At 44.1% G+C, this 18,115-nt stretch overlaps 1 protein-coding gene across 1 annotated transcript in view; it reads left to right on the top strand.

The window, feature by feature from the left end:
* Positions 1-17,818, top strand: part of cog6 (component of oligomeric golgi complex 6) — a 33,690-nt gene extending 15,872 nt beyond the window's left edge. Inside the window, exons 9-19 of the mRNA XM_056283441.1 lie at positions 728-856; positions 1,785-1,876; positions 5,571-5,635; positions 6,269-6,360; positions 6,472-6,589; positions 8,246-8,377; positions 8,811-8,978; positions 9,533-9,640; positions 13,636-13,689; positions 14,517-14,596; positions 16,745-17,818. Of these exons, the coding sequence (XP_056139416.1) occupies positions 728-856; positions 1,785-1,876; positions 5,571-5,635; positions 6,269-6,360; positions 6,472-6,589; positions 8,246-8,377; positions 8,811-8,978; positions 9,533-9,640; positions 13,636-13,689; positions 14,517-14,596; positions 16,745-16,892 (1,186 nt within the window). The 3' untranslated portion in view covers positions 16,893-17,818. The remainder of the gene's footprint in view (positions 1-727; positions 857-1,784; positions 1,877-5,570; positions 5,636-6,268; positions 6,361-6,471; positions 6,590-8,245; positions 8,378-8,810; positions 8,979-9,532; positions 9,641-13,635; positions 13,690-14,516; positions 14,597-16,744) is intronic.
* Positions 17,819-18,115: the final 297 nt, after the last annotated feature.

An 18,115-nucleotide genomic window follows, 5' to 3' on the forward strand; every position in this document is an offset into this window, starting at 1 on the left:
ATTATTCTCGTACCGTGAAATGTCATTCACGTTGGATCTTCTCTGCACTTACACCAGTTGGTGCTGGAAATTTCTACGCACCTTGAAACCTTCGAAGTTAGTCGACGCCAAGTGCCCATTGTTCCCACATGTTGTTAGAATGTAAGCCTAGAACTTGCCAGAACAGGAAATACTTTAAAAAAACATTGAACTTAAGTCTCTTTGCAAATCATTTTTTGTTCGCCAGTACCAGTGGCTGATAAATAAGAACACGGGAAGGTCCCATGAAGCACTGTGTGAATTTAACCTTGTCCCTTTACAACCCAAGACCTTACTTTCACACAGTGGCACAATAGGCTCCTTAACCCACAGATAACAAGTTTTTCCACTGGAAACCCTCCCTCTGTCTAGCCCACATTCTTGGCCATGCCACCTGTCTGTAAACTCAGAAGTACCCAAGGCCACGAAGGGGTGGTAGTGTAGGGGACTCTCCAGGGATGTTGAGGTTAGAGACTGGAGACCAGTGTTCCTGCAGTATAACTTCAACACTGTCTACTGTTTAGTCTGACACAGACCTTTCCACCACCGAGAAATCAAAACAACTCCCAGGCTCCATCCGTTTCGATAGGCAGCCTGCATTGTTGGTGTATTTCTATCACTGACCTCTGGCATGATGAATGAAAAAAGGAAAAACACGGTGAACACAGTGTTTTATGTAATAATCTTCTTTTCCTTATGTTTTGGTCAGGTACACATTAGATGAGTTTGGGACTGCACGCAGGTGTGCTGTTGTGCGAGGTTTCATCGACGCCCTCACCCGAGGGGGGCCTGGTGGAACGCCACGTCCAATAGAGATGCACTCCCATGACCCAATGAGGTACTTAACCAAACACATTTATTTTGATTTGATCATTGTTTCAGTCCCCTTCCCAAAGAAAACTGTTAGCATTTGCAATCATCAAGCTGAAGGATGTAAATGTCCACCGCTGTTTTGTTTGCAATTCTGAAAAATAGCCATAGATTATGAAATAAGTTATTCTTCTAGCTTCCTGGTGTGCTGCAGACCTATTGTGTGAATTTAAGTAGATGTTTCCTGATTTTGCCTGCACTGAGAAAAAATGTACTACTGATGTGCATCAGACACCCACTGCTCCCTTGTAATTTTGTCAGTTCAGGAAATCATGCGTGTCCAAACTGAAGTAGTTTGAAGCCCCCTTCAGAACCAAACATCAATCAGAGGGTCCCCTGGAAAATTAGAAAGTTCCCAAGCTGCCCGGGGAATCAAAAGAATTACAGAATGGATTCAAGGAAAGCGATGCGATACTGCCATATATAGTCAACGGGTGTCCACATCTGCCTCCGTTTCCCCACCTACCCCCTATCCTCTTCCCCTCTTCTGTGATCTGCCCATGAAGCCCTAATTAGAGCTGTTCTAGGAATATCAGGCCTGTGTGGAACACAAAATCACCTCTGCAATTCTCAGAACACAAAGTTCTTTCTCACCTCCGTATGGCCTCACACACACACAAACACACCAATAAACAAACAGACTCACACATAAATACCCACCTACCCACATCTACACACATTATAATTCAAGTTAAATCATACTGTTTTTGTGCCATGCCACCGTTATATAACACTCAAGCCACGTTTTTATGTTTGTGGGTTTTTTGTGTCCGCGTGTACGCCCAGACTGAAACATGATGACCCTTGCATTGAAGCTGGCTGTTGTTCCAGCATTGTAAGGTTAGCCGCTATGTTGGCACCTGGGTGATGCTTTGTATATTATGTCATTCCTGCAGGTATGTTGGGGACATGCTGGCTTGGCTGCACCAAGCCACTGCCTCTGAGAAGGAGCATCTGGAGGCATTGCTGAAACAAGTCACTCTGCAAGGTATTTTAATTTCCTACACTCACAGGGGTTATTTTACACCTTCATCGTGTCCTTTCTTCAGTTTAGACTCCAAAACTCAAAAGTTGTTGAGGGTAATACATGAGGTTGGGCATCGAGAATGGGTCCCAGGTTAGAACCGGTTCCAAAATTATGATTCCAGTGGAATCTTTAAGAAATGTTGTTCTTGGTTTGTAGGAAGATCAGTAAGAGTAGCGAGCACATGAGTCTGGGTAGAGCTGTGCGCCATCATGAAACCCAGCAAGCACTCAAGAGCGTGGCTTCATTTCGTTCGAAAAAATGATGGGTCGGGACAGTGCAACACCTGTGCCGAACTGCAAGAGGGGACGCATTACTAACTTGACAAAACACCTTTGCCAGCATGGTATACAAATAAACAAGTGTACCATGTTTGACATGTTGTGCCGGTCTCCCTCTCCCTCACATGCCTCGTCCTCCCCAGTCAATCCTTAGCCAACAGCCAGCAGCTCATCGCAGTCGGGAAAGTGAATATTAAATAACGTTTGTCTCTTAACAAGACAGCCAACTAGCTATATACTTCATCGAATTGCTAAAACCTGTCCAATTTGTGCAAATACTGTAATGTATTTTTTCATAGATGAACATTCGCACAAATGTTCCTACTTGTCTTATCAACACCCATATGGGCTGCAGCTCCCCAAACTGTGAATTAATTGGTTTTTACACTGTTTCCGTGTTGTCATTTCGATGGGTTTCAGTGTTACAGTTACAGTACAGTGAATGAAAATAGAATGAATGGATTATTATTGAATCATATAATTTAATAACAGCAACCAAATTAAACTGGCTGAAATTCATTTAGAGGTTTCATAAACTGTATGAAGTCAATTGTGAATATGAATAAGACTGAATATGACTTGTGTAAAGGTTTTTAAAAATAATTTTTTTTTCTGTGAAATAAGCACGTGACCTGTTTTGAACCCCCACCCAAAAGAGTGGGAATTGAGAATCGTTAGGAACCGGAACCGATAAGCAAAATCGGAAGCAGAATCAGAATCAGAATCGTTAAAATCCAGACAATACCCAACCATACAGATTAAGTATATTGTCTCCTCATAAGGACTTGGGAGGACTGTCAATGGCCATGGTACATGCACTGTTAATTCTGTGTAAGTAGTGCAGAGTTGACGTATTGCTATTCCCACTGGGTAGATAATAAGTGCTTCAGAACAGTCGAGGGCCTTATTTCACAAAACCTGTAGCACGCACACCACCACCACAATTAGAGAAGAAGGACCCTGCTACTCATTAGCTGTGGGCAGTGAGTATTGCACAAGCAACAGTGAAGTGTGAGGTGACTACTCCAGTGCTATTCAGGCATATGTACAGTGCATCCGGAAAGTATTCACACCCCTTCACTTTCCCCACATTTTATTATGTTACAGCCTTATTCCAAAATGGATTAAATTCCTTTTCTTTCCTCATCAATCAACACACCATACCCCATAATGACAAAGTGAAAAAAGGTTTTGTAGAAATTTTTGCAAATTTATTAAAAATAAAAAAACTGAAATATTGCATGTACATAAGTATTCGCACCATTTGCTATGACACTCAAAATTGAGCTCAGGTTCATCCTGTTTCCACTGATCATCCTTGAGATGTTTCTACATCTTGATCGGGGTCCACCTCTAGTAAATTCAATTGATTGGACACGATTTGGAAAGGCACACACTTGTCTATGTAAGGTCCCACTGTTGACAGAGCATGTCAGAGCAGAAACCAAGCCATGAAGTCAAAGGAATTGTCTGTGGACCTCTGAGACAGGATTGTATTGAGGCACAGATCTGGGGAAGGGTACAAAAAAATTTCTACAGCTTTGAAGGTCCTGAAGAGCACAGTGGTCTCCATCATTCGTAAATGGAAGAAATTTGGATCCACCAGGACTTTTTCTAGAGCTGGCCGCCCAGCCAAACAGCAATCGGGGGAGAAGGGCCTTGGTCAGGGAGGTGACCAAGAACCCAATGGTCACTCTGACAGAGCTCCAGCGTTCCTCTGTGGAGATGGGAGAACCTTCCAGAAGGACAACCATCTCTGCAGCACTCCACCAATCAGGCCTTTATGGTAGAGTGGCCAGACGGAAGCCTCTGCTCAGTAAAAGGCACATGACAGCCCGCTTGGAGTTTGCCAGAAAGCACCTAAAGGACTCTCAGACCATGAGAAACAAGATTCTCTGGTCTGATGAAACCAAGATCGAAGTCTTTGGCCTGAATGCCAAACGTCACGTCTGCAGGAAACCAGGAACCTCTCATCACCTTGCTAATACCATCCCTACAGTGAAGCATGGTGGTGGCAGCATCATGCTGTGGGGATGTTCTTCAGCGGCAGGAACTGGGAGAATAGTCAGGATCGAGGGAAAGATGAATGGAGCAAAGTACAGAGAGATCCTTGATGAAAACCTACTCCAGAGCGCTCAGGATCTCAGACTGGGGTGAAGGTTTATCTTTCAACACGACAATGACCCTAAGCACACAGCCAAGACAAACGAAGGAGTGGCTTCGGGACAAGTCTGTGAATGTCCTTGAGTGGCACAGCCAGAGCCCAGACTTGAACCCCATTGAACATCTCTGAAAAGACCTGAAAATAACTGCAGCGACGCTCCCCATCTAACCTTACAGAGCTCGAGAGGATCTGCAGAGAAGAATGGGAGAAATACCCCAAATATAGGTGTGCCAAGCTTGTAGCTTCATACCCAAGAAGACTTGAGGCTGTAATCGCTGCCAAGGGTGCCTCAACCAAGTACTGAGTAAAGGGTGTGAATACTTATGTACATGCAATATTTCAGTTTTTTATTTTTAATAAATTTGCAAAAATTTCTGCAAAACCTTTTTCTCTTTGTCATTATGGGGTATTGTGTGTAGATTGATGAGAAAAAAAAAGGAATTTAATCCATTTTGGAATAAGGCTGTAACATAACAAAATGTGGGGAAAGTGAAGGGGTGTGAATACTTTCCGATGCACTGTAAATAGACATCCAGTCTTGCAAATTAGGATTTTTGACCAACGATCAAAATATTTCACAATGCAGTTGTTGCTCCCACAAACAATGCTGCGCAGTTTAAATCTATGAAAATGTGCCTTTAACTGGGCCAGAGTCAGATGCTTAAATTGGCATAGAACCTCAGACTAGTTTTAACAGTCGCTTGCTCTGCTGTTTACACATTAGAGCTCATGGTGTCCCATGTATTATTTCTTTCTGTACAAGATAAGTCCCCTGTGATGTAATTGTGCCATAATTCCAACTTTGAATTTCCACTTTTCAATATCTATATCAGAAAACTGGAGCTTACTTTTTCTCCTATCTGCCATCATGGATGTACATTAGCTTAATCAATGCTACATTTATAGATGTAGCACCACCCAATTTGCACAATTTTGCCTAATGAGCTAATTGGCTGCAGGCCATGTTGTATTAGTAAAAAGGCACAAAGAGCACTGACAATAACGCAATTTACCTGTGCAGTGCAATATTGGAGTTTTTTTTTTTTGCACAACCACTTCATTGTGATTAATACTCTAGTCAATACAATGCACTTTTCTGCTGTAGCTGAGGCACAGTTTGCTTGAATTTGACCTGCCACTTGTGCAGTCTAATCTTTGTGAATTAGGGACGAAGTGTTGCCTAATAATCAGGACTGTCTTGCTCCGACCTCAGGTGTTGAAGAGAACATGCAAGAGGTGGTGGGGCACATCACCGAAGGAGTCTGCAGGCCACTTAAAGTAAGTGTCTTAAAGAGTGTCATTTTGTTGCACATCTGTTTTGCCATGTGTCCAACCAACCAGAGACACCCTGCAATATCGGTGTGAGCGCTTGAGACGAGCACCTGAAGAGTGTTTTGTAATAAACAGGTGCTGAACACTGGGAGGTTGTTGTTTTGCAATGAGATATGTTACACAACAAAGGAAATATTCCTCCATGCTGTTCTCTGTTTGTTAGAATAATCTGCACATGTCATGTCGTATAAACCGGGAATTTCTGTTGTCAGTGTTTGTAGCTGTTCTTTTTTGGAATAGTTTGTTGACGTGTCTTCTCTCTGCTCTACATCAGCTTAGCTTACCTATCCTCTCTAGTCTTGCCCCTCCATCATCCTTATTGGTTCATTGAAATTGTCTCAATTTTGAAAAAAGGTGGAGTGCTCAAATGTGCCAAAACGGGGCCAGATCTCTACGTTGTATTGAGAGCACTCAAAGCAAGACCTTTCCGAAACGAAAACGACACAAAAATATAGGCAGCACTTTTTTCAGGTCTTGAACGCAGCCTTAAAGAGCCATTGAACTGCTGTGCATGTTGTACACACTCTGTTGTATCACATTTCAGTCATCTGCTCAAAATGTTGTGGTTGTCTCCCTCAGGTTAGGATAGAACAGGTCATTGTGGCTGAGCCAGGCGCCGTCCTGCTTTATAAGCTCTCCAACCTTCTGCAATTCTACCACCACACCATCAGGTATCACAAATTGTTTATTTACACACCATAGAAAGAATTCTGTAATGTTAGCCTCTTACATGACTTCTGTGAAACATTTCCAACATTGGATTTTATTTTTTAATTGTCTAGTGCCATCATTGGTACCAGTGTGGCCACCTTGCTTATCACCATTGAAGAAATGCACATCCTGAGTAAAAAGATGTTCTTCAACAGCTTGAGCCTCCATGCAAGCAGACTCATGGACAAGGTATAGAAATGCTAAGATAGTTGTTTGAATATACCATCCATCCATTATCCGAACTGCTTATCCTGCTCTCAGGGTCGTTGGGATGCTGGAGCCTATCCTAGCAGTCATTGGGCGGCAGGCGGGGAGACACCCTGGACAGGCCGCCAGGCCATCACAGGGCCCACACGTACACCCATTCATACCTAGGGACAATTTAGTATGGCCGATTCACCTGACCTACATGTCTTTGGACTGTGGGAGGAAACCGGAGACCCCGGAGGAAACCCACGCAGACACGGGGAGCACATGCAAACTCCACACAGAGGACGAACCGGGACGACCCCCCTAGGTTGGACAACCCGGGGCTCGAACCCAGGACCTTCTTGCTGTGAGGCGACCGCGCTAACCACTGCGCCACCGTGCCGCCTATTTGAATATACCCCAATATTATGTATATATATATTTTTTTTTTCCTTTGCCTTCTCCACTTGATGTGCATCATGACTACGTTTGCTTTCTTGAGATTTTTCTTTGTGTCTGGTGTGTCATTTCAGATATGGATGATACACTGTGCTTTGTTTTTTTTTTGCCCCCCCCCCAAACACTATTAAATGATGGTGCAGGCGTCTAGGTAGTGTAGCAGTCTATTCCGTTGCCTACTAACACGGGGATCCTGGTTCGAATCCCCGTGATGCCTCTGGCTTGGTCGGACATCCCTACAGACACAATTGGCCATGTCTGTGGGTGGGAAGCCGGATGTGGGTATATGTCCTGGTCACTGCACTGGCGCCTCCTCTGGTCGGTTGGGGCGCCTGTTCAGGGGGAGGGGGAACTGGGGGAAATAGCGTGATCCTCCCATGTGCTACGTACCCCTGGCGAAGCCCCTTACTGTCAGGTGAAAAGAAGCAGCTGGTGACTCCACATGTATCGGAAGAGGCATGTGGTAGTCTGCACCTCTCCCCAGATCGATAGAGGGGGTGGAGCAGTGACTGGGAAGGCTTGGAAGAGTGGGGCAATTGGCTAGATACAATTGGGGAGAAAGGGGGGGGCATCCCCCCCCCAAAAAAAACTGATGGTGCAGAATTTCACTACCACTCACTGTGGCGACACATTGCCCAATTCTTCTGCAACCAATCCTGAAATTGTGTTCTAAATATACCTCAGCCCAAGGAGGCGCTCACTAACATAACACACAGGCTGTGCCCTGATCAATAGCAGTAACAAGAATTATCCCTTTAGTGTGGTGGTAATCAAATCACAGGCCCTCGAGGTTTTTGCTCCAGGTCCATCTAATACCGGGAACACAGCTTTCTCTTAATCGGCTCTATTAGGTGGCCAAAATGGATGTGCCCAATTCTGTGATGTGTGTTCTAGAGGGCAGTGAGATGAAAGCAGTTTTCATTAAAAAGCTGTATACGCTGACTGAACAATCTCGGGCTCAGAGTGGCTACAGGCAGAGAAAGGCAGTTGGAGGTTGAATGTTAGGTCTAACATGCTTCAAGTAAAGGCTAATGATTTGATTCTCCTATAAGGACTGTTTGTCCAGGTATAGACGATGGATTACATGAGTGAAGTGACTAACCCCTGCAAAAATCATTTCCCCTCCCCCCCATTGCTCTGTCTACTTCACCTTTCCCTCACAACCTGCCCCCTTGTCCTGTTACCCCCACTGGGCAGGTGGAGCTACCCCCTCCAGATCTGGGTCCTACAGCCTCCCTCACCCAGACCCTGTCCCTGCTTCGAGAGGTGTTGGCCTCGCATGACTCCTCTGTTGTTCCTCTGGATGCCCGCCAAGCTGACTTTGCCCAGGTTAACACACTTGTTAAGAGTAAGACCCACGGTGTTAAATAAGCACCAGCCATTGGTCAAATGCTGAAAGAATCTTTGGCTATGGTCGATAAGTTATTAAAAAAAATAGTTGATTCAAAAGTCTAATTTGCTGGTTAAATAGTTGCTGCTCAAGTTTGGTTTCTGTTGGCCTTTGTAAAAGGTAGACAAAATATTGATTATATTTTTATATTTTCCTGCCCTGGTTAATGTTCTCATAGGACCATGCGATGATTTTACATATACTGAGACATTACTAGTCACAGAAACTTACATTTGGAGACTAAAACTCAGTGTGCAATTTCTTTCCATTTCAGTTTGTGCTCCTCATTGTAAGGATCAATATTTCACTCTGCCTCATACCACAGTATATGTAAATATTAAACACTTAACTGTGCCCTACTGCATCTCACAGGTATTGTCTTGTATCCTGGATCCACTCCTGCAGCTGTGCACGGTGTCGGCCAGTAACCTCGGCACAGCTGACATGGCGACCTACATGGTTAACTCACTGTATGTGATGAAGACTACACTGGCTCTCTTTGAGTTCACTGACAAGAGGCTGGAAATGCTTGAGTTCCAGGTACTCTTCACCTACAACACATAGTTTTTCTTTTTTTTTTTGGCGGTCATTGTAAATGAGTATTCACTTAAACAGAATCTTAGTCTCAAAGAATGGTTTGCATGATTTTTGTTGGCATCTGTTATGTTAAAATCAATTGCAGTTTTGTGTTGGTTGAATCTACTCATTGTTATTTACCTTTTGCAAGTAGGACATGACAAATCGAATTATAAAGGCTTGGATTGTGTAATTACATTGTCTGGCATCAGGGTATTGTGAAGATGATTAGATTATTCCGATTCTTTTCACTGAAACCCATGGAGATGTGTGTTCGAACCAAAGGTTACGCTGCTTAGCCACAGAAAGGAGCGTGGTCAGTGTCGGATACTGTTATTTGTGTTCAAATGCGCAGCCCACCTATATTCAGCACACCCATTGTGATCGAGCACCACAAGAACACCTGTTGAAATGTTCTTATCACTACTGCAGTGCCTCTCCTTTCTCATAAGCATTCTTCATCGACAACACGGGCTTGTTTTGGTCTCTAAAATCCTCTGATCCCATGTGTCTTCCAGATTGAGGCTCACCTTGACACGCTGATCAACGAGCAGGCGTCTTATGTGCTGACCAGAGCTGGACTGAGTTACATCTACAGCTGCGTCCAGCAGCACACTGCTGAACAGGTCACACATTGTACTGCTTTGACTACTAAGAAAATATATCCGGGTCTGGGTTGCCCCTCAGGAAGGGTCCTCACCTGGCAATGTTAATTTGTTTATCATCCAGTTAAGTAAAACCCACAATAAAGTGTGTGTGTGTGTGTGTGTGTGTGTGTGTGTGTGTGTGTGTGTGTGTGTGTGTGTGTGTGTGTGTGTGTGAAAATAGATAATTGGCTCCAATACATCCAATACATTTACTCATTTAGCAGACACTTTCATCCAAAGTGACATACAAGAGAGTCAGCATACAGCAGATAAATCAGAATCATATTTATTGCCAAGTACAAGAACATAAAGGAATTTGTTTTGGTATGTTGGTGCAAGAGGGAAAAATCAACAGTAAATGGTAAAGATAAAAGTTAAAAAGCATAATAAATTATATATATATAACAGTAAATCCATCCATTATCCAAACCAGTTATCCTGCTATCAGGGTCACGGGGATGCTGGAGCCACACACACACACACACACAGGAGTTTTTCCCCCCTTTTTCTCCCCAATTATACTTGGCCAATTAACCCTATTTTCCGAGCCATCCTGGTCGCTGCTCCACCCCCTCTGCTGATCCGGGGAGGGCTGCAGACTACCACATGCCTCCTCCGATCCATACGGAGTCGCCAGCCACCTGATAGTGAGGAGTTTCGCCAGGGGGACGTAGCGCGTAAGACAGTGGTACTCACTAATTTTCTTAGGAGAGCCACTTATGAGTAAGACCATTCCTCAAAGAGCCACAGAGCTTGCAAAACATTTCGCAAATACAAAGCTACACACATAGGCTATATGTCTACCCATGATCCCACGCTGTTACGTAGCCTACGTTCTTTGACGTATCTTCAGTCTGCTGCCATCTGCTGGATAATTCATTTCAATGTGCTAAAACAGGAACCTATAGAAGTAAGTTATAGCTATGTTCTTATTGTTATCAGTTGATCTATATGAGGTGCAAAACAAAGTCTCACGAGCCGCATGCGGAGAAACACTGGCGTAGGAGGATCACGCCATTTCCCCCATTTCCCCCCTCCCCCCTGAACAGGTGCCCCGACCAACCAGAGGAGGCGCTAGTGCAGCAACCAGGACACATACCCACACCCGGCCTCCCACCCACAGACACAGCCAATTGTGTCTTGTTAGGGATGCCTGACCAAGCTGGAAGTAACACAGGGATTCGAACCAGCGATCCCCGTGTTGGTAGGCAACGGAATAGACCGCCACGCTACCCAGATGCCCCAAAGCAGCAATTCTTATCATTGGTTACACTCGGACACTAAATGCAAATTATGCTGGCAGATGGAATGATCTCCGACAAGAAGAAGAAGATTTTATCGGAGGAGGAAGGAAGAGGCGAAGGGAATGGGGATACATTTTGTCCCAAAGTGGAAGCTGTTGAACTTTTGAGCATCGCTGTGCAATGTGGCAGCAGAGGAGGGAAAAAAACCCCACCCTGCCTATCACAAGAAAAATCATTTTTAATGTCAAGGTGTCATCAGAGCGACGGTTTCCTCTGTGAGGCCAGAGAAAGTGCTGTGGTTCACCTTCCCCCACCCACACTCTCGCGCATTTGCTGATTGTCATACTAAAGAAATGTGAATCCGGGACATGTTGGCACTTTGCTCTGTAGACAAAAAAGTGCTTACTTTATATGGGCAGAGCCTCTGGGAATTAGGTTAACAAATGCCACCCACTTGAACCAGCGAGCACACAATCAAGCTCCGACCTGACTCTCATTACTATTATAAACCGTCAGCGACCTACATGGCGCTCAACCCCACGTCGTCCTTCACTGTGATTAGTCGGGCTGCACAAAACGCGGTTCGAAAACCAAAAGAAGCAGACATTTTTCTAAACTTTAGAAGGTCAGGCACAGCGTTCGGCTAACCCACTTTCCCCGGCTTCATAGCGTTCTTGAAAAAAAAAAAACGGACAGTTTGAAAAAAGCAGGATAGTGTAAACATGTTCCTCAGCTTTACTCTCTGACATGTCTTTTCCTAAGCTTCTCCTGAGGGCCTCCTTAAGATTTTTTTACGGAACCGGCACCATTGTTTACAGTACCTCCTTGGTCTTTAGACTAACTATCGCCATGGTTGTTACAGAGCCAAGCCGTCTTCAGCATAATAGCATTTCTTCGCCGATTTTCAAATTAGGGATAAGTGGAGCGGGGGCAGATCATATTATGCTTTATTGAAATATATCAACTTTCACAGTCTGCTGCTCGGGAGGTTTCTTCCTACCCCTGCCTCTCCGTTTTCTAACACACTCGACTGTAAGGCTGACTAAGACCCATAGTTGTGGTTTTAGCAAGCGAGCCTTGGAGCTCCGGGTTGTGTCAGGACACACCACACCCTGTTACTGCCACAGCTCTACTCGCTCAGCTCATTTAGCTCTCTCTCTCTCTCTCTCTCTGTGCTCTCACTTCCTTCCCTCCTCAGGCCCCGTCTTATTTACCTGTCTTAGTTGTTCTCATCCCCTCACTCTGTTTGTCATGTGGGTTTTGCTTAAATAAGAAGTGTGTTAACAATTTGAGTGGAAAACTGGGACTAATTGATCAGTTGAGGGAGTCTCAACTCAACAGTTGTCGTCCAGTTGATGATAAACAATCAAACAAATATAACCAATTTAGTACAGGACAGGGTGGCACGGTGGTTAGTGTGGTCGCCTCACAGCAAGAAGGTCCTGTGTTCGAGCCTCCAGGGTAGTCCAACCTTGGGGGGGGGGGGGGGGCCGTCCCGAGTCATCCTCTGTGTGGTTTGCATGTTCTCCCCGTGTCTGTGTGGGTTTCCTCCGGGGGATCCGGTTTCCTCCCACAGCCCAAAGACATGTAGGTCAGGTGAATCGGCCATACTAAATTGTCCCTAGGTGTGTGTGTGTGTGTGTGTGTGGGCTCTGTGATGGCTTGGCGGCCTGTCCAGGGTGTCTCCCTGCCTGCCGTCCAATGACTGTTGGGATAGGCTCCAGCATCCCTGAGAGCAGGATAAGCAGTTCAGATAATGGATGGATGGATGGATGGATGGATGGATGGATGGATGGATAGTACAGGACAGGTATTGTTACAATGATTGTAAGACAGCCAATGTATGTAGATTTAATGTTTTTACATGATCCCTTTGACCATTTAAAATCACAGGGTTTTAAATTGAGTGTTTCTTCTATAAAAGTTGCCTTTTTTCCCATATCATGAAAATTGCTTGTCATAATTTGGGCCATTTAAAAAAAAAATGTTGGTACCACTTTACAATGAGACTGCCCTCATAAAGGTTTTATGAATGGTTTATAATTAGTTTGTTAATTAGGTCTTGAACACTTGATAAATCATTAATAAGCTGTTATAACACATTAGATACAAAGGCAGCAGTGACCCACGTTTATCTGTGCTGTTATGCTTCAGAGCTCGTTGGTTACATAGCTGGCAAAGAGCAAGATCTGAGCTTTAACAGGACAGATGAAAAGAGCAGCAGCAACTTGATCCTGCCAAATAGTGAGCCCGCATTGATGTATGAAAACTGTTTATTAATGATTTATAAAGTGTTTGCTATCTAGTTAATAAACTTATTATAAACCATTTCCAAATACTTTATAAGGGTAAAGTTATTGTAAGGTAGTACCGAATTGTTTTGTAACAACAACAACAACAAAAAAAGTCCCTACACCTGTCAAGTTCTGACCAGAGCAACAATACATTTGCTGACCATTTAGGTTACAGCAGTCACTTCAGTCCCAGAGGTGGAGGATTACCCTCAAGGCCCCAAAGGGCTGTCACCTATTCAATTTCAGCAGCCACTGAGGAAAAAATGGAGATGGGCAGCTTCAAAAGAAGCCCTCGGCACTGCAGGCCTAAATGAATGAGACCTCAGCTACTTAATGCTCTGGTTCCCCATCATTGCTCTTCCATCATCATTGCTTTTCCATCACTGTGACCTTGAAACACACTCTAAACCACTGCCCCCCCCCCCTCATGTCCCAGGGCCCGCTCTCCAGCCTCCCCAGTATGGATAGCTCTTCTCTGAAAGCTGCACTGGTAAGCAAAATTGCATGTATTTCTAAGTAGATTTTGCCTCGATATAGAACATACCACTGGGGAACAGTATGATCTGTGGTAGGGCATGGGGCCATATTGGTCTGAGAGGACCTAGTTGCAATCCCTGTGTTGGCAGTCATCCACTCAGATGAAGTGTTGTTGGGCAAGTCACTCAATCCCTGCCACCTCCAGGGGTTCCGCAACAACCAGAATCATAATCCTTTTTTTTTTAAGACCAGTTTTCACATATCAGGAGCTTGACCCGGTGGGTCTCTCTCATGGGACACTTGCGGTCATGTAGTTAGTTTACAGTAGCAGAAGACAACTGAATAACGTCGTACTCTACAGTATTCATACAGTGATCAGCGTATTGTCACGTGACAGTGATATTTAATTGCTTCTTCTCCCATTATGTCAAGTCAATTTTATTTGTATAGCCCAGTATCAGAAATTACAAAATTTCCTCAGGGGGCTTTACAGCAATGCAGCATTCTGTCCTTAGACCCTGGCATCGGATAAGGAACAACTCCCTGAACAAAAAAACCTTTAACTGGGAGAGAAAATAGGACGAACCCTCAGGGAGAGCAACAGAGGAGGAATCTCTCCCGATGAAAGAGGATAATAGAATTATAATGGATTTATAAGCTGTATAAAGAATATGATGAGGAGGATGCCAACCAGCGTCCTGACGCCCCCGGAGCAGCCTAGGACCTGAGCCACACGACCACCAATAACATTGGTGGTAACATTGGCATTATCCATGTTGGTAATATTCGTGTTATTACTACCATTTTTTTCACTACCGTCTCTCTCATTCAACATAACAGGTCCAGTTTGATAGGTACTTGTCATCACCTGACACCCTTGTGATGCCGCAGCTCAACTTTCTACTCAGCGCAGCTATCAAGTGAGTAACTGTCTGTCATATCGGGGATGTCTTTCGGAAGTAACCGCATAGATGCAGGTTCTCAAGTGAAATGTTCGCCACATTGCATAGTATTGGAAAAGGCCTACAAGTGATAAAAATAGACACTGACCTAATAACCAATATCCATTAGGTTCTTTGGATGCAATGCAGCCATTACTACATACCAAACAAAACACTTCACTAAACCCATTGTGAGGTTTGATTCTAAATTTATAAACCTGCCGACACATTCAGAGGGCGCCTGCTAAGGCTGGGCATATTTGTTCTCCTGTTCAGAAAATGCACATGCTTTTAGCTCAATCTGCGACACGGGGGTGGGCGCTTCGTGAGTCACGTTTACTGGGAAGTGCAGCAGGCTTGAGGAGCACTCTCTGTACCTCAGGTTAATGTTCTCTATTAATGGACACGGGGGGACTGATGGGCAGGACGCCATTAATTAGCTTCTGGTCCACTTCTCACTCACATCCCCTGAACCCTTCTCTCTCTCTCTAGCTATCTTTCTATCTCTGTCTCTCTGTTTCTACATCTCTCTCCATCTGCTCTTTCACTCACATAAATGGGAAATACAAAATACAAAAAAAAAAAAAAAACATATAGAAAAAAACCCCACCCACAGGCACTCCAGAATCACACAATATTAGGTCACAGTCACAGAGCACATGTTTAATTGACTTTTTTCAGGCTCCCTTCGTTTTTCATTTCATGTTCGAGGCAGCATTACGGCTCTTTGTTCCCGTGTGTCCTCTGTGGGCCAATTAAGGGGAAAAAAAAGATAGATCTCAAGAGCCTGAACAGGCTGGAACTGAGGTGCTCCCGTTGTGTCTTTGTGTCCTCTCCCAGGGCTCTTCAGGTGTGCTACTCAATGCTTCGCTGTACGCTTAGCAGAGGGATAAATCTAGTTCCAGTTCTTTGGCATAAGCATAGTCCTACACACAGTCAGGTAACAGAATAAGTAGGCCCGCAGGCCTGTATTTGCCTAATGCAACATTATACTCTAGTGTGATTAGGGTAGTTCAGTTTGCATTGTGATCAAGCCTACGTGCTTCACATACATGCAACCAATAATTTGTGCAGGTGTTGTAAAAAAAAATGTGCAGCTGAGGAAAAAGAAAAATAATAGAAACATCTTTTCTCTGAACAGAAGGGACAAATCCGCACCAAAAATTATAATGGTAAAGTGAAGACCAGAGTAGATAACAGAATTTATGTTTGCACCTCTCTTGGTGCACCTCTGTTCTGCCCCTCTGCCTTTACAAAGGACAATCCAGTCGTAGTGCAGTCCCTTAAGATGTGGTCCAGAATCAAGAGGCACTTTGGATCGCATTGCTCCGTTATGTTCAAATAATCCGTTTCAGTTGTGGGGGTCGTGTTGGTATCTAAATTCTGCAGGATCTTTACGTGAAAGGAATCTTTCCCTCTGAGAAATCACGCAACAAATTTAGTCTCCCTCAATCCCATCCCTTTCAATGGCAATGGATCAGGGTCAACATTTTGTCTCACTATCATAAATAACATTGAAAGTTAGAGTTCTGGAAATAATCTAGTTCAGTTTAATGCCCAAACATACGCTCAAATAAAGCAGGAAGCATTCTGCATCGGCCACAGTCAGGATCAATATTAGGATGCATTTTATATCATCCAACTTTACAACAATGAAGGTGATGCAGCACCCTCAATTGAAGGAGACCATCCCTGATATAGATGTGGAGTGTACAGTTTCCTGTGCATCTGTCCGTGAATATAATCCAACATGGGACGTTTCAGTGGTCAAACAGTTTTTCTCAGGATGAAACTAAGTTGAGGCTGACCCCTGATGCTCGAGTAGCACTCGGTCTCAGATGTGCCCATAGGGGGCAGTGTGCACCACAGTAGTCTACATTGTTTTGCAACAGCTTGGACACACAAATGTCAGTGACAACAACAAAAAGCCACAGTTGAAATGATATTTTACACAGGACTCTCCTAAACGGGTTGTTTCAACCATCGGTCGGTGTTCAGTTGTGCCACGGCGCCACGTTTGTGCTTTCCTCTCGACAGGTTGTAGACCTACTTGAGCAGTGGTCTGCTGCGTTTTGTTTTCTTATGAAACTAATCTGTAAGTGTGTTGTTTTATTCATTTTTCTGAAGGGAACAGATTTTCCGTCAGTCAACAGAACTGGTGTGTCGGGCCTATGGAGAGGTGTACACGGCAGCAACCAGCCCAGCCAATGGCTACAAGGACACAGACAACTTGGTCCCCAGATCCCCCCAGCAAGTTCGGGCCCTCTTGACCTGAGGGATGCTTAACAGGCTTATCCCATAACCCTGCCCAGATACTGGTCTTGTGCAGTCTGTGGGTTACAAGTGTCATGGAGTTTATATTTGTACGATCACACAAATGTATATAACTGTAATTATACAATTATTGATACAAGATGTTTGGGTTTTTTTGTTTTGTTTTATTTTGGGGTTTTTTTTTGAGGACACAGGGGCGGGTAGTTTTCGCTTGGTAAGGAGGCAGCAGAATACCAAGATGACCTCAAAAAGAGAGAGTTATCACCGCTTGTTTTCTGTCTCCTCCGTGCTGACTCCTTGTTTCTTTCCCGTATCTCTAGGGGAAAACCAGAACAGCAAAAGAACAGAACGTATAGAAAATACGTAACTGTTCTTTTTTTTCCCCCCTCCATGTTCTTTTGTCTCTCATTTCCCTTTTTGTCTTTGTTTTTTTCATACTAAGGATCCCCTCTGCCTTTACCGGTGTCTGTATTCATTTACACATACTGTCCAAGATCACTTCGAGATCCAACAGATAAAGCTGTAACTTGTGTTTTAATGTGTGCTTTGCTTTTTCATTTGACATCTGCCAAGTTTGAGATGCAAGGACAAAAACCATAATGATACTAACCATTTACTTCGAAATCTATCTGCCCGTCTGTCTGTCTGCCAATCTGTCTGCCTGCCTGTCTGTCTAAATAAAGATGGTTTGTTCTCCTAGATAACACAGTGGTCAGAGAGCTTTAGCTATTACCCTACTCATTTGCCCATCGCTATAAGGTGTGTTGAGTGCCTGGATCCAAAAGGACCATTTTGGTTGAATTTATCTTAGATTTACCTTGTAAAAGACCTGCTGGAATAACTGACGAAACAAGTTAGACACCAAAGTTACGTTTTTGGTCCCCGTACTGGGTCAAAAGGTACCGAAGTAAAAAATAAAAAATAAAAACCCAGTAAATTTTAAAATGGTGTGAATCTTCTCATATTTCTTCTCCTACGTAGTTATATTTGCCCAACTCGGCTCTCCCGACTCAAAAGTAAACGCCGTTCGGTTATACAGTTCGTCATAGTACTGAGCCTTTGACAGCATCCATCCTCAATAAATCGGCTGTAAAACGATTCAGATAAGTTGGTCTTGATCTTAGATACCGCTGTGGTTTCTGTTCATAAGAGCAGTAATCCATCTCTGCCATGACATCATGCTTCTGGATAGCTAGGCCTGATTTGGGACGGCTCTGCCAGACT

The sequence above is a fragment of the Lampris incognitus genome, chromosome 7, assembly GCF_029633865.1.
Source record: "Lampris incognitus isolate fLamInc1 chromosome 7, fLamInc1.hap2, whole genome shotgun sequence".
Classification (NCBI taxonomy): domain Eukaryota; kingdom Metazoa; phylum Chordata; class Actinopteri; order Lampriformes; family Lampridae; genus Lampris; species Lampris incognitus.